Source organism: Trematomus bernacchii, unplaced genomic scaffold (genome assembly GCF_902827165.1).
Source record: "Trematomus bernacchii unplaced genomic scaffold, fTreBer1.1, whole genome shotgun sequence".
NCBI classification, from domain to species: Eukaryota; Metazoa; Chordata; class Actinopteri; order Perciformes; family Nototheniidae; genus Trematomus; species Trematomus bernacchii.
Window position 1 is genome coordinate 17,194,231 of NW_022988043.1, and position 17,534 is coordinate 17,211,764.

Below are 17,534 nucleotides of genomic sequence, written 5' to 3' on the forward strand. Positions count from 1 at the left end.
GGGCATCAAACCATTGACTACCCAATTCATAGACATTTTCCCCTGAAACACACCTGCTTTAGACTCTTAGTCTTTTTGCAATACACTCTTGCGTACAGTCTTGAAATGAAAGCTCTTCACCACTCGTAAAGATTAGTATTTTGATTCCAATTAGTTTTCATATTTTTAAAGATGATATTGTATGTTGTGCTTCTATTGCTACATGTTTCCATGCTTTAATGTTCAAAAAGTTCTTTATTGTTCTCATACTGCCTCTGCTGCAGCACCTCTTTTCACCCTCTGTCTGAAACCAGAGCCCAGTCTGCTCTGATTGGTTAGCGGGTCAGCTCTGTTGTGAATGGTCAACTGCTTAGAGATGTCCCTCCCTTAGCATATCGCGTACAATGTTTTGGAGCGCAAGGCGAGAAGGGTGAGTTTTACTTAGTGATGTCACTATTGGCGCGTTTCCACTACACGGCCTCGCTCGGCCTCGCTCGGTATGGCTAGGCCGCATTTCCATTACAGTTTAGGAACTGGGGTAGTATCTATAGTAACGCAGTGTAGGCGGAGCCGTGACGTCATCTTCAATGAGAACCCCAGAAAAACAACACAGCCGTTAGCTGTTAGCACTCAGAGCTCACAGCTCCTCATATCTGTTCAGAAACTAGACAAAAGTTAAACAAGTACAAACCACAGACTGCCTGTGTCATGGCGAATACAGTCGCTGCTTTATTTATGTCTGTATAGGCCGTTGTTGTGAGTGTGGACGGTCGGAGCATATACTGCGTTAGCCAATCTCCATTTAGAAAACACGCATTTTAAAAGGTTTTTCGCCTGCCGTCTGTCTGCAGACTTGTCAAAGCATTAATTCATGGTTTTTACTAACCGGTATCAGTATGTTGTTACTTCGGCATCATTTTGAAACGTGTATTACAATTAAATCACGGTCAAATATGTCCATCTTGTTGTAGTTGTAGCCTCCTTGCCAGCGATGCTCTCTCTAGTTTAGCATACTCAGCCCGACTCAGCCTCGTTGTCTCTGGCCCTAGACCCACGATTTTATGAGGCCAGAAAAACTGTGAATTAGGACCCGCCGGCCGGTACTAGGCCAAGTGGAAACTAGGGCTGTGCATCTTCACTGGTCTCACGATTCGATTCGATTACGATTATCCTGTTAACGATTCGATTCAATTCGATATCCCGATGCATCACGATTCATACCAATGCGCTGCATCCTCAATTTTCTATATTACTGCACATGGCTTATTTTTCATCAATGCATACATGCAGTAAATACATATGAACTCTCTTTTTATTATTTAGAAAGTGCTTCAGAAATCAATAACATAAATGTCTTGACATTAATTTATAAACCAAAATAAATTAATTGTATAGGTCTAGCCAGTGGCGTCGCCTGGCCTGGGCATCCGGGGCTGTAGCCCCGAATGTTTTTTCTGTAGCCCCGGACAATTCTCCCTCAATAATATAATACATTAACCGTGCTTTACGTGAACCTCATCATGACACAAGAGAGGACGGCAGCACTGTAATTTCCCGTGTTCAGTGAATGCAACAGAGGCATGACACCAGACCAATCAGAGAGTTGCATGGAAATAAACGTGTGCTTGTTTCATTCAAGCTCGGCTCTGTGTGTGTGTGGCAATAGCGCATTGTGTGATAGAGAGAGAGAGAGGGAGGGAGGGTCCGGTGTCAGCATGGACCGTGTTGTGAGCATCTGGTTAGCTAGCTGCACTAACGGACATAAGGAGCTGTTTGTTCCACAAGAAGCTGCTGGAGGAGAGTCCTCTCCTCTCAGACTGAGAGACTCAGGTGAGCTAAAGGACTCTCTGAGTGTTTAGATTTAACTTTAGTCTAAGTTATCTCAGTGGGTCTCAAACGGTTTGGTCACAAATTATTCAAAAGATTATTATTATAAAAAAGAGAATAAAGGAAAAACAGTTATGAAATACTATATGGCAGTAAAACAAGAATAGAGTTTAAAAGGGGAGTGATTAGTAAAATATCCATTAAGAAAAAGTACATCTGTTTACAGTTCTGCTTCATATGGGTGTTGAGAGAGGTATCCATAGATCTCTTCATTTTGCTCTCAAAGTGCACCAGATTGATGCATTTAACTTCAATATTTAAAAAAAAATCTTCCCGGGGGAGCATCCCCCGGACCCCCCTAGAGGAGGTGAGCCACCCACTCATAAAAAATACCACTTTACCCCTGCCTATGCCGTGAGCTGATTATCGAGCCTTCATTGTAACAGTCGCGGGTGTACTGTGTGTGTGCTTGTGGGGAGTGTTGCAGTAAAAAATGCCACTGTAGTGCCGCCGCCACTGTGGGCTAAGCCCCGAATGTTTTCAGGTCCAGGCGACGCCCCTGGGTCTAGCCTCCCTATATCTGTGTGTGAAGTTGTTCCATCCTCAAAAACAAAAAACTAATGCTTCTGCAGTCTAGCTGCAGCTTCTAGCAACGGTCTTCTGTTAAAAAAAGGACACTGAATGTCCTGAATGTGGCATCACACACAGGACTTGAGTCTGAACACAGCAGACAACAGGAGTATTTACAATAGCATATACAAACAAAAATAGTGCATGTGGGTGCACACTTACATTCTCTGTCTTACTGTTACATAAATCCCATGAATGTATGAGATTAAGTTAGCTTCATTATATCTCAATCAGTGATTAAGTGAATAATAAAGTTTCTATCGGGTCACTATCAGCCTGTCACTCATTATTTTCAGGGAGGGGGCGGGGTTTGGAGGAACGGAGAGGAGACGGTGATCGCGGAAGCTTTTTTCCTGCTGCCTTCACAAACTTTACACACGTATATAATAATATCGTCTGAAAATTGCTAGAGGACATTCATACTCTGCAATCCAAGACTTAATTAAATCCACCAAAAACCTGATATGATTGTAACGCGATTATTTTTGAAAAACATAAATCCCTGTGTCTCTGAGCCGCAGCGACACGGAGTGATTCAGAGCGGGTCCTTCTGCTGTTGGTTCTGGACTGGTGTTCTTGTGTTGGTGGATAAAGCAGACTGCTCCGTGTTTGGTGTTGCTGTGCCGCTGTCACGTCTGTTCCCTGATCTCTGCGTCACCGACCGATTTGATATTAAAGTGACCGAAAAAAAAACATAGTAAAGCCGCGGCCGGAAAATCAGGAAGCAACGTTAATACGCTATAATCGGTTATCTTCCGTCACTGCATCGATACCGAATCGTCCACGTCCGCATCGCAATGCATCGTAGAAACGATTATTTTCAACACCCCTAGTGGAAACGCAACCAAAACGTCACAGCCCTCTTAAACCGTGCTCCGCGCTGTAGTGGAAACGCGCCATAAGTTACCGAAGAAAACGAAGGAGTCCAATGGGGGTGTTTGAGGCAGGGGCAGTGTTGGACGGACTTTGGGTTTTAGCCTTTGCAGACCATTAACATTAACAAAACCCTATATAATACACTACAGGAAAGGGAAAACATAAAAGCATAACAGGGCCCCTATAAAGCGTTTCAGTATTACACTTCCATAAAGGTGTGAGGCTAGTTAGAAGGATTAGGTAGAATGAGTAGAATAACACTTTTACACTCTGTTCACACATACATCCTCAAAGTAGAACTCTGCTAAGCAGGTAATTCAATTATATCAAATAGGAAACCAACTTACAGCCATGATGATGTTTTCCCTCTTTTTATTTGAAGTGTTACTACATAGTGAAGTTAGAGCTTAGCTGCTAAGAGCTGGGCTTCTCCAGAGGAATCAAATACCTCATTCACACCAACGGTGTTTCAGGGCCGGTTCGGAGCTGGAGCTTGAAAAGCACCAGGTTTTCCTGTTCACACCGCAGCGGAGCAGCCTCTTAGCTCCGGAATCCGGTTTGTTTCAAGCACCAAAAAATGGTCCCGCTAGAGCAAAAGCACCGCATACGTCACGCTTACGTCGAGACGGGGGCAGGGGGGATCGGAATCGTCGTTGAAGTTGATGATTACGATTGTAAAGCAGTTTTGAATGTAGTATGTAACGACTGTAAAGTTGGTAGTAAAGTCGTCCCATTTCTTCCATTTCGTTTCGACAGAGCAAAACCAAAACGAGTAGCGCTTCAACACAATCGGCCATTGTTGTTGTTGTCGGTGTGAGCTGTGAGGGGTTTCCGCGCGGTTTGGCTTTATGAAGCAGGCACGCAAACGGTTACGTCATGACGCAAACAATGACGCAATGACGCAGCACCAGTCGGACTCTGGGAAAAGAGCCGGAGCTAAACCGAAGAACCGGTTCTGAACCTGAAAAGCTCTAGCACGGAGCTTGAACCGGAGTTGCGTTGGTGTGAATGAGGTAAGAGAGAGCGGGATTGCTGTCTCAGACTTGTCGCTCCTGTTACATGAAAGGACATTTGCATAAAGTTGAACCTCTCTCTCCAGAGTCAGGACTCATGAGGAGGCAGGCACCATGGTGTTATCTGGAGGTAACGTTGACAATAAATGGCAGCGTGTCACTTTACTAATGTTTGAGGGGCGTTATCCAAGTAGACTGGGTTGAGAACCCATAATGCAATTAAATTGCATTTTTCATCTTTGACTGATAAACCATGTTATAATCACAAGCCTCTCATTTCATTTCATTTCAAACCTTTATTTAACCAGATGGTCCCATTGAGATCATAGATCTCTTTTTCAAGGGAGACCTGCAGCATATAGGTTCCACATGAAACATAAAACAATAAAGGACATCATACATTATATTTACAGGATACATTTACATAGTTATAGACATTTACAAGTACCCATAGTATCAACGAGCATTTCATTTAGCCTAGCTTTAAAAACATGCAGAGGAATGAGATTGCTCAGTTTCAATTCTTGCTGAAGATTGTTCCAAGCAAGTGGAGCTGCGCACATAAAAGCTGTCTTACCTAAGACAGTCCTTGCTCTTGGCACATCTAATAATACTACATCATGCGATCTCTCAAGCTGTTTTCTCATTATATAATATGGATGATATCCAGATTGGTCTGTATATATCTGTTAGGTCTCGACGATGGTTGGCGCATTGATAGATTTAAAGGTGGCATAACATGACTCATCTTTTGTAATTTGGTCTCTGGGGACCCTTTTTTGGGTTTTCCCTTTCCTGTAGTGTGTTATGTAGGCTATGTGCATGTAATTGGTCTGCAAAGGCTACAATCCCAAAGTTCAATGGCAACGTGGGTTTTTGAGAGAAAACCAGCCCAAATTACATGAGAAACCATAGAAAGAAAACACATCTTGGGATTCTTTGTGTTTTAATAACATGGTTCATTGTTAGTTCCTTGTAGTTCAACAAAATTAGAGGATGTGTCCACATTTCAATTTGTTTAATGTATATTATAAAGGTCTAACCTTCTTAATTAGAATGATTAAGTAGACATTGGTATCAAGAAGTGGAGAAGCTTTTAATCTTGAAATGAACAATGGACCTTTAATTATGATTACATTTCGAAAATATAATTTAAAACTGAATTAAGTGTTTTAAAAAAAGATGAAAATAGAAATCCATGTGAAGTGCTTTGAGGATTTTCAACACATATGATAGGAAAATATATAGCTGAACTTCACACTCCAGGAATGTAATGCGGTGTGAAAAGGTCTTCACTTAATGAAGTCAATTATTCAGTAGTTCACATTCCCCAGGTTCAAACCCACAGAGACTGAGCCAAAGCCGATTAATCCTAAACGCAGGGATGATTTTACAATTTGTTGCCCTAAATCTGCTGCACCAAGAACCAGGACAGGTCTACTCTTTTATCAATACATCCCTCCAGTTGGACTTGTCAGGAGAGCAATGAGGTGTGTCCAGAGAGATCCATCATAGCAGTCTCGTTTTAAAAGCAGTGACAGTTGGTTTAGAGATGAGATAACGGGAGGGAAAAGCTGCTTCTCTGGGTGAAAACACACTGTGTGTAGCAGCTATACGCTCGGAACTCTAGCAGGGGTGTGAAAGTAAAATAACAAAATCCGAGGAGTCGAAATGCAGGGCCCTGACAGAAAAGGCCAGCAGGTAAAAGAAACGGATGCATAAGCTGGTTAGTGGTCAAGGCTGTAAAACCCCAAGACACTTTAAAAAGCTGAAGCCGGAAGTCTCCATCCAAATCTCAAACTGTGAGATTACGCAACGTGAGGCTGAAGACCTCGCTGTTCTGTCGAATATTAAACCAAACGAAATAGAGAGCCGAGAGCTCAAATCCTGCTGTTTTCTGACACTGAAGAAAATTATTCACTCATTCTGTGTCATGTATTGCTCTTAGTATGGATTGACTTCTCTTCTGGATGGACTCCATTTGAACCACAAAAGAAAGCAATCTCAGAGACTGAACACTTTGTGTTTCAACCTCTCTTTTGAGGCTGTAGGACACACTTTATATCAAAACAACCATGTCTTGTGGATCTTATCTGAACTTTGTCCACTTCAAAGTGTTCATGAGACTTTTAGCCTGTTAGCAGTGTTAGCTTCAGGGCTCTGAGGACAACACTGGTCTGTTTGATCCAGACTGAAATATCCCAACAACTATTATGTTGGATTGCCAATGCTGTGCTGATTTTCATGACCCTTAGAGGTTCAATTCTACTGACCTCAGTGGCATATAAATCCTTTTTGGTTCTTCTGTGAAATATATCAACATGGAGTGGATGGATTGGCAAATGTGTCACATTGGTTTCCAGAGAATGAACCGTGGATTCTATAGCATATTTTACAGAAAGACGTGTTCATTTAGGATTTATTGTAAGAACTGTGGTTGTCCATTCATGATTTTATCTACCCACAACAACACTGTTCCATCTCACTGTCTCTGACCGGCTTTCTGGTTAGCAGCCGCTGCGCCTCACTCACCTTTCCCTCGGTCGTAACAATGGAGAAAAAATTGGGGCTGCGGCTGAATGTAAAGAAGAGTTGTGGAAATAAATGCATTTGTCTCATTTATTTCATCTGACAAACTGCTCTCTCCTGTTCTGAGACTCTGCACAAAGGCAGCGAGGTAGAATGTAAACTTGATATACTTGGACACAGCGTAACTGTTCAATCCCTGTGGGAAGAAATTATTTAATTACTGTGTAATACATTAATTGCTTGTCAGTGTAATTCGATGAATCACTAACTGGAGTACAAACATGTATAATCCTCTGTGTACTTCAAAGTTCAAAGGATTTCCTGACAACACACTCCTAGCTCACATCCTTTGTGAGCAGAGCTGAATGCAAAATGCTGACATGTATGTCAGCATCCCATAGGAGAATAACTCTTTATATTATTCTTCTACTTATAAATTACTGCAGCCTCTAATAGTTAAATGAGTGTGCACACACAGCAGATGTCAAATCATATCACCATTTTTTTTTAAAACAGCAAATCCAATTTCACAGAACCTTTCAACAAATCAAAGGCAATATTTCCAAAAATAAGTCTGAAGAATAAGAAACTCAATCAGATCAGATGAACAAACCCCTCAGCTAAGCCAAACTTCACAGAACGCATTGATAAACTGTTAAATGATTATCCAAGTGGTCCAATGTAAACCTCCAACACAGTTTGTAGACTCAGTTGGTTCCACTTTGACCCACAACAATCACCCTAGTTGTGCATGCACACAGGTTTCTGTAAAATGGGGATTGTTATCGATATTTCAGAAGCACTTACTTTCAGTTTGGCCTCTAAATATGTAAATTCAGACAATCTGAATAAATTGCTGTCTTGTTAAAAAAAAAAACTGTATATCTGACTGTGTTTGTTCCACTCTCGGAAAACGTTATTTTCTTTAAAGGGGTAATTTCCCCCATATCACAAAATGAACTATATGTTCCCCCGATCTATCGAGTTTGTTGTATCTATTGCAGGGATTTGTGCCTCCAACGTGAGACAATGCATTGCCATTCATGGCACTCAAAGCAAACAAAAACTACAAATAAAAAACTTATGAAGAATTCTCTAGAAGAAACAAAAATAAAGTGGCTGCTTCTGAAATTCCTTCACAAATAAACCAATATTTGTACGGCTAGATGCACTACATCTGGATTTTATGGAAGAGGCGTCAGCAGATTTCCAACTTATCTGAGAAGTTTGGAAAGAGTCTCTGCATTCAGAGCATTCAAGCTTGATGTTTAGTCAACATTTCACCCCTGAAATTAATTTCCCAATCACAATGCATGGTGTTTTCAAAGCTATTTGCAACTGCTCCAGAATTTACTGGATACAGCGCTCCCTTGCAAAGGAGCCTGAATCGCATCACTTAGTATTTTGCCAGTTTTTCCCTCCTTTCAGAAGACCCGCGTAATTCGCCATCTCAACAGCCTGTATGTGATTGCATGCCTATAAATAAGGGATTGTATCGCTTATTTACCCCAAGTTATTTCTCACAAGTCTTTTGAAAAGCTTTTTGAAACCATTCAATTGAAGGTTCACCCGAAAGAAAGGATTAAGCCCAAGAGTACTTCTGAGTGTATGTGTATAGGTGTATCTTGTATATCTTCAATGAACCTTTGAAATTGAAAGCAAAAAGCCCTTGAGCTTTAACTTATAAGTCTAAACATGTTTTATTTGTCTATTCTGCTCTTTGTTCCTTTAAAAAAAAGAAAGAAGAAGGGCCCTATAGATAATATATAAAAGCTGCATGAGGCTGATCCAGGTAGCTGATTGCATGGGGTATGCCCCGGTGTTTACAGGACCCAAATCAGTATTAGGCGCTCAAATAGAAGGAAGGAGGTCAGAAGTGTGGTGGAAAAGATTAACTTGCGGTTAGTGAGAGGGCTTTACAGATTTACACTTTAATCAATCTGCCTGTCATTACACAGCAACACCGCGAGTATACTGGGAAAGTGAGATAAGTCTGGGGTCAACCTTAAAGGCTCTGGTTGTTTCACTGAGATTGCTCACACTAAAGGGGGAGTTGTAAGGTGCTTCTACTCAATCTTGTCAAAAAGGTAGATCAGTGTGTATTGATTTAAAGGCAGGTTTATGTTACAACACAACAACAAATTCTAATGATCGCTACATCTGCAATAACTAGTTCAATAGTGTAAGAATGTGCTGTTTTTATTCAAAAATTCTGTTGAATAGCTTTGTGGTTTGGAATAAAAATAGACATTTGTGACATCAACTTGGGTTCTGGGAAGTGGTGATGGCCATTTACTGTAAGAGACCACACGATTCATAGTCAAGAAAATGATCACAACAATAACGTCTCCATTGTGTCCAGGGTGAAAAGAGGTTCTGCAACACAGACATTATAAGAAAAATAAATTTTTTGAACTTTTTGAACATTAAAGCATGTAAACATGTCACAGAAGAGGCACAAAATACAAATATGAACCTTAAAGGAGCATCATCTGTCCTCTTTAATGCTTAAGAGATTGTTTGGCTTAACCATTGAAAACAAGCATGTTGTTTGCCGTTCAATTTTATTTAGAATATAGTAAAATAAAGACCCTAAAGCATGTAAATATGTCCAGTTTGACCCAACTGGCACAAATAAACATGTGTGCTGGCCTTCAAGGTGTAGGAACCAACAACTGACTTTTGACTGCCATAAAGTCTGACATTTTAGAAAATTGTCATAAATTCATTACAGCTCACAATAACTTGAACCTGAGGGGGACATGATTTTCTGGAACAAATATCATAGCAATCCATCAATGGATGCTGAAAAATGTCACTCATAACCACAAATTTCAACCTCATGGTGGGGGAAAAGCCAAGGGATCACTAAAGTGAGTAGGATCCATCGACTGGGAACCATAAATGTCTGCACTAAAGTCGTGGGTCCTGCTGCACTCCATGCAACAATAGGTCTCCATCTGTCATTGGGGTTTTTCATTATTGATTGGATGGTACAGTTGTTATTGTCACAGAACTCTTATATAACTTATATATATATATATAATAACATGCTGCTGGGAAATCTGAGAAAAGCGCAGTGAAACATAGTGGAAAGTCGATCAATATGACCACATCACACTGACAGCAGTAAAGTGTACAAGTTAACAACAATAATTATATAACTGTCATGGGCAGCATCACAAGTCATTTGATGTTAGATGAAGTATTGCAGGCTGGTGGACAGAGTGTATTTATCTAAGATGTTTAAACGCTATGCAGCACTGAGTGGAAATCGCTTGATTTTGAGGACTGCAGAGACCAAAGCAGAGGCTCTTTTTAGTCCTTTGTATGGAAGATGTATTTCACTCAAATTGATTAACTAAGCTCTTGTTACCATTGCTGATTGTAACTGTGTTCAGGGCTCATTTAGCCTTAATGAAGCATTTCAACGTTCAGATGCCTGATTGATCCCTGCAGTTCATAACACGTACACTCAGCAAATAAGCACACAGAGATGCTTCCGGATGTCTCTGTTAGTATTCTTCTTTCATGTAAGATGCTTATATGTAGATTTTGAATGTAAAAGATTAAAAGCCGCAAAATTGTATTTAGAAAATACAGAGTTAGAAGCCACGATTCTTGTTTCTGGTCTTGTCTTTAACATTTTCGGTACATTATGAAAGATTCTAAAGAGTGGGAAATGGCAACCGTCTTCAACAAATTCAGTTTACAGGGTAACATTTATAACTCATTTGCAGCAAGTGCTCCCACATTTGCGAATGATCAACTATTATTTGTTTGTTAGCTAGAGAAATATGTAACATTTGCTAAGTTAAAGTTGTGTAAAAAAGTAAAATGTTTGGATATGGGGAAGACATTTTATGACTTTATTTTTACTTCCATTCCAATACAGTTCAGAGGGAATTTGTCATTGTTTTTCCTCTGCCTTTATTTGACAGCTACAAACTGCTGTTTCCAACCTTACAGTTTTTCTCGATTGCTAACACACTAAAATTATACATAAAGCACAATTATTTTAACTGCCACTCAAAGAGCAAAACATCGGCTCAAATCTCCAAAACTCTAAACACGTTTTCAGCTTTTCACACAATTTGCAAATCAACATGGCACTTTTTGCAAACCACTGCACACGTTTCTCCACGTAAGACACAGGAATCTGACATAAAGTCACGTGTTAGCTGGTTTAAAACACTGATATTCAAAATGCCTCACACATGGACCAATGATCAAGAAACACGTTCCAGCTGACCAAACACCTGATAGCATAATTGTTGGCTCATCAATCAGGATGTTAGCACTATAAAAAGACCACAGGTGAGTACTTTCTTACAGCAACAATGGAAGCCAACATGGAAGCAAGAGGAGGAGGAAGAGGTGGGGTGAGAGTGAGAGGAGGAGGAAGAGGTGGGGTGAGAGTGAGAGGAGGAAGAATGAGAGGTAGAGGTAGAGCTGGAGGGAGAGGACGTGGACAAAGAAGAATACTCTCTAATGAAATGAAATATTATCAACCAAGTGCTTTAGATCAGTGGTTCTCAACTGGTCAGGCCTCAGGACCCACTTTGTCCTTTGTCAATAAATCGCAACCCGAAATTTTGAACCACTCAAATCTATTCAACAAAAAATCGTGCTGTAATATATACGCTTTTCGAAATACATGACTAAAGTGAAGTACAGTGCATATATCCCTTATATCCCTTCACAGAACTGAAGTATGCTTTTAAAAAAGGTTTAATGAGATGATGGAATCAAAGCTGAACTGTATAACATAAAAAGGCACACATGCTGAAAACCCAACCCCAGAAGGGGGTCTGGGGGGATTCTCTCCCAGGAGATTTTTAGAACAACATATAAACTACGCATTCTGGTACACTCTGAGAAGAAAATAAATAAATCTATTACTACCCGACATATTAATAATATGTTATGCCATTGTTTGTTTGTCACTTAGTTCTGACAGCTGAACTTGCTGCTCCTCACAGAGAGAAGAGTAAAGAGGAGATAGTCTGTGTGAATTACTTTAAATTGTGGGTAAGGGTAGAGAGCTCCCATTGTTCTGTGACCTGTCAATCATCAAACCGGGGGTCATATTTCATTATGTGTTCATTTGTATCTGAAGTTGTACCCATGGATGTATAAAGAATAGTTCTACCGCAAAGTTATTCTCCGTGGGGACTTCCGGCAACAATCTTGATTCTGATTGGCCAGAAGACTCGAAAAAACATCAGCAAAGATGTTTTATTGAGAAGATGATCACTACGTGAAGTTTTCAAAACCGTTTATGGTCTCCGGTACTTCCAGTCCAACGCCTGCATGCACAGCGTTAGAAAATCGGGCTTTCAAAATAAAAGTTTGACTTTTTTCCCAAAAAAAAAAAAAAAGAAATTCTTTTTTTTCAAAAAAGAATTCTTCACTCACACATCTGCGACCAGAGTTGGGTGTAACACGTTACTGTAATAATATTACTTTTGTCGGTAACGGAGTAATGTAATGCGTTACTTTTATAATTCAGTAATCACACCACAGTTACTAACATTGCCCGACACGCGTTACTTTGTTACTTTTATAAAATCAGTAATCACACACTACAGTTAGCCTACTAACATACAGAATTACTAGATTCTCCCTTTGACAGACAAGAGGGATTTCCGCCGCAGGTTTATATTTACGTAACATTTGCGCGACTTGCGCGTCCACATGCAGTGCATAAACATGGCTGAGTCAACAGCGATAACTTTCGAGGGGTGGAGGTCTGCCCATTATTTTGAGTTCGTCCGAAGAAAGGACAGGAATGTGACGGTGAGGTGCAAACTGCATGTGTCCAGGCCAGAAGCTTTTATCCACTGCTGCAAACACAACGTCAAACCTCAACAAGCACCTGCAAAGACAACATGCTAACGTGAAGCTAATAGCTAAGGAGGACCTCCGAATCCAGAGTGAGGATGTCGAGTAAAGTAACGACACTGTAGGTGGCCGCATTTGCGCTTCAGATGAGGCTCCCTCCGCAAAATGAAGCACCCTCCGCAGTCTGCGTGATCTGCCTGTAGGGAGGGGCGGCCCTGCGAGTAAAGTAACGAGTAAAGTAACGAGTAAAGTAACGAGTAAAGTAACGCGTCTCTACTTTATGTAGAGAGTAACGAAGTAAAGTAATATATTACTTTTTTTTAAAGTAATAAGTAATATGTAATATATTACTTTTTTTGAGTAACGACCCCATCTCTGTCTGCTACCCACTCGAAACGGGTCCGCGACCCACCAGTTGAGAACCACTGCTTTAGATTATGCTCAGCAGTGTGTAGTTGGGTGGTCAAATTGGGTGGTATTATGAATGAAGTGTGCAAAAGTTCGCATTTGGTTTATGTAGTAAAGTGTTTATGTAGTTTTGAGTGCAGTTCTTAATTTAGCAGGAGAAATTAGGTGTTTTGCACTTTGGGTGTGTGGTTTTGTGAATTGTGTTTAGTGTTCTGAGAAACTGAGCAATTAAAAAAAAAATGTGTGTTAGCAATCGAGAAAAACTGTAAAAGTCTTGTAGTTTTACACTTTTAATTTAACTTGTGTTTACTAGTTTATCAGCAGTATAAAGGTCACCCGTAAAACCAACAGCGTGATGTTTTCAATAACCAATGATCACTCTTTTTTGGCTTATAACATTTGAAATGAAAGACACTAAAGTCTGTCCTTATCACCTCTCAGATGTCTATGAATTACAATTAGTGACAGAAATGCAAAGATTAAAGTTCCAAATATAGACATACATAAACATATGTAAATATGTGTGCAGAGTTGTGATGCAGAATCTTATTATTTCCTCACCCGTACATCCCCTTCCAACACACTTAAATTAACATATCCGACCCCTCGATCGAGAGCCATTGACTCACTGTATATTCAAGCAATAGCTTCGCGTCGGGCCGAACCACGCCCCTTAGCTGTGATATAATGAGCATATACCACAGCCTGAAGTGAGCTATTGCTTTTATAAAACGGTTACCAAGTGTGGCAATATGAAAGAAAAATACACACTCTAATTTAAATAGTTTTTATTAGTAAATAATGATGTTCAAAATAAACAGTCCCTCCGTTGCCTTCTGCACGAAACATAGTGTGAGGTGGTTGCTATGCAACAACACTAACAGCTATCGAACATATTAGACAGAGAGCGTTGATCCATTATTTGGCTATTTATTTACATTAATGTGTATGTTGCCGTTTATTGTGCACCCACTGAAAAACTGTCCAGCATCAGTAGAATGGCTTACGTGGTTATAGGCTGAGGTTGTTCTAGGCTGTTGCTTGGCGTGGCGAGAATATTGCTCCACTTTCTCCGGTCCCCGAGATTCGGCTTCCAGTAGCTCTGGAGAGAGCTTTCGCACCTGTGGCCACTAACGGTCATAATTTCTCTGCTTTGTTTCAAGACCCGCATCAGAAAGCTTTTGAATGGTGATACTTTTCCAGTTGGTCTACCTGCTCTTCACGTAGCTCTGCATGTCGTCGTTTAGGTGCTTTTCTTTCTGGAGATAGGCACTCCTCAATCCACTCCTCCATAGTAAGGCCACCCCGGAGGTCGAAGTTAACCTTAAATGTTTCCATCTTAAGCTTTGTAAGTTTGTTTCGTAACGGACGAAATGTAAATATATTTATAAAACGGACAAGTCAAATCAAGCAATCTGATTGGTCGATAGCGTTTTTGCGGACCTTTTTGATTACAGATTTGAAAACATCGTTGCTTGCTTTAAAAGTAGCACAATTCATTTTGTCAAACCTTGGAAAGTATCTAGATATCCCTGTCTTAATGCCAAAGTAACTGGCAACTGAATATGTTTTGCCGTTTGATGTCTATGTCTGGACCATTGCGTAAAAAGGAGGGTTTCTGCCCCGTTACTTCTCCGCTACAGTTAAATCGACCGGACTTCTTTCTGCAGATGTGAGCGTCCTTTAACAGCGGTCAATAAGTCCTTGCTGCACATTATCCCTTACATGTTTCCATCTTAAGCTTTGTTAGTTAGTTAGTTTCGTAACGGAAGTAATGTAACAGTTGTAACGGTTGTAGCTTTTCTCAGACGCGGAGGGATACTGACTTGTTGTGAAAAGTAACTACAATTCTACCCGTGGTATACGCTCATTATTTCACGGCTAAGAACCAATCAGATTGCTTGATTTGACTTGTCCGTTCTATAAAAAGCAGTTATATAATGTCATGTTTAAAGATACACCATTCGCAGAACTGAGAACTTGTGATATTTTCATTTAACAGAGTATTGAAGTGGGATTATAAATGACGGACTTTTTTTTGCAGTCTTTAATCGGTTACATTTGAGTATTTATTTTGCTGCTGTTTTCTAACTAAATGCGTACCTTTTGGTAACGTTATAACCAGCGAAACCTGTTGTATAACTTCAGTATACTCCTCTTTTTGATTCATCCAGATGGATCTCAGAGGAATGGGAGCATTGCACCAAAACCTGCGGCAGCCTGGGCTTCCAGATCCGGACGGTCCGATGTGTGCAGTTCCTCCACGAGGGCACCAACCGCTCCGTCCACAGCAAGTACTGCAGCGGGGAGAAGCCGGAGAGCCGGAGGCCCTGCAACAGGGTCTCCTGTCCGGCCCAGTGGAGGACCGGAGCCTGGTCAGAGGTGCAGTATCCATATAATAATAATAATAATAATAATAATAATAATAAATTCGATTTATAAAGCACCTTTCATTGCTCACAGCAATCCCAAGGTGCTACAGGAGGCATAATAAAAACAAACAAAATAAACAAAAGTTTAATCAAAAGCTTTTTTTAAAAGAAAGGTTTTTAAGCCTTTCTTGAAGGCGTCAGTGGTCTGTGGAGTCCTCAGGTGGTCTGTGGAGTCCTCAGGTGGTCTGGGAGGGAATTCCACAGGCGAGGAGCAGCTGCACAGAAAGCCCGATCCCCCATTGTGCGGAGTTTGGTCCTCGGGGGGGCGAAGCCGATGGTTAGTTGTGGAGCGGAGGTTGCGTGTGGAGGTTTGAGATGTGAGAAGTTCCTTCAGGTATGGAGGAGCGTTCCAGTGGATGCATTGATGGGTCAGTAGTGCGATCTTGTATTCGATCCTGAATGAGACAGGAAGCCAGTGGAGGGAATGAAGAACGGGTGTGATGTGGTTGTATTTTCTCACACACATATGATTATTTTAAAGGTCCCCGATTATGCAAAAGGCACTTTTTAATGTCTTTAATACATAAATGTGTCCCCGGTGTGTAAGGAGACTCACAAAGTGTCAGAAAAGAAAACCCTCTCTCTTTTCCTCCGTACCCAAATCTCTAAAAACGGGGGTACAACAGAGTTGATCCAGATTTGCTGCCAATATGACGTAATATCGGAAATGTGGGCTGGCAGAAACAATGCGCAACGTTTTGGAAGTAATATGGTCTGTGTTTACATTAGCAAGCATCGCTAACACTCAGACCCAACCTGTACTGGAGAGAGTATGTGTAAAGAAGCAGGATATAAAAAGGTACTCACCCGCGAGAGAAAAAGAGTTTGAGCTCCATACTTTTACAGAAATAATCCTTGATGTGGTTTGGAAGATGATATGGTGTTTAATCACAGCAGCATTTAGCTGGGAATCTGATTCTGTCTGCAGCTCTGCTGCATGTGCGCTCCAAAGGGGGGCGTGGCCCCGTAGCTACTGACCCAGAATCAGCACTTTTGTAACACGGCTGAAATAGAGGCGTGTGAGGCATGGCTACAATGGGTGATCTGTTTGGTATTTTGAGCAAAACACTTCAGAGACATGTTTTGGATCGATATGGCCCTATAATATATTGTGGTGAGCTTTAAAGGAGAAAATGTCTTATGACTTTATAGCATAGGGCTTGATTTGGGCAGCCGTTCACATCTCTGGAAGCTGAGCGCTGTTATTCTGTCGTCTGGGCTTGTATAATTTAGCTACTACCTAATTTATCATCAATCTGTCGGATTGATTTTGTTTTTAATGACTAATACATTTGTGTGTGTATTTGTGTTGATGCAGTAGCAGCTTGACTGATAATGGCAGGTCATTCTAAAGTTAAAAAATGAAGCATGATGCGTATGATATTTAATTTAAAGCAATGTCTCATCTGGAAACATGCCATGCTAGCAGCGGATTTGTGTGGGTTCAGATCTTTTTTTCTTTTTTAAAATCATGGTTTGTCCCCATATTGGGAGAGAGCTCTTTATATGCATGCATGTAATTACTGTATGCACTGAGCTAGCAGTATTGTAAATATAATTATTATAATTATGTTTAATTGTATTTTTATTTATCTATGAGTTACAATTAGATGCTTGTGAAATCAGTCAATAATCACAAAGACTCATTTGGGCTACAGCTGTGAGGAATAAACAGACTAATTGTGTCCCTGACATTTAGATTCACCCACAGTTGGTGACCACAGCAGGAAATCAGTCTAAAAACAGCCACATTACTAATAAAAAACTAAAGCTTTCATCTTTCCAACGATCTAAGATTCAGTTGATGGTTTACACAGTACTAAATGCCTGCTTTATTTAAAGTGGTAATTCTTAACGTTTCAATGTTTGATTGGCAACTAATTACTGATAGCAACAGCAAAAACTGCGAGTAGCAAGACAAACTATTATTGTTTTAAAATATGCGGGGAAACATTTTCAAGCTTACTGACAAACCTTACATTTCTATGATTAGATC

At 40.5% G+C, this 17,534-nt stretch overlaps 1 protein-coding gene across 1 annotated transcript in view; it reads left to right on the top strand.

Moving 5' to 3' along the window:
• adamts3 (ADAM metallopeptidase with thrombospondin type 1 motif, 3) overlaps positions 1-17,534 on the top strand; it is a 182,437-nt gene that overhangs the window by 157,441 nt on the left and 7,462 nt on the right. The window contains exon 20 of the mRNA XM_034117646.1: positions 15,281-15,488. Within this exon, the coding sequence (XP_033973537.1) occupies positions 15,281-15,488 (208 nt within the window). The remainder of the gene's footprint in view (positions 1-15,280; positions 15,489-17,534) is intronic.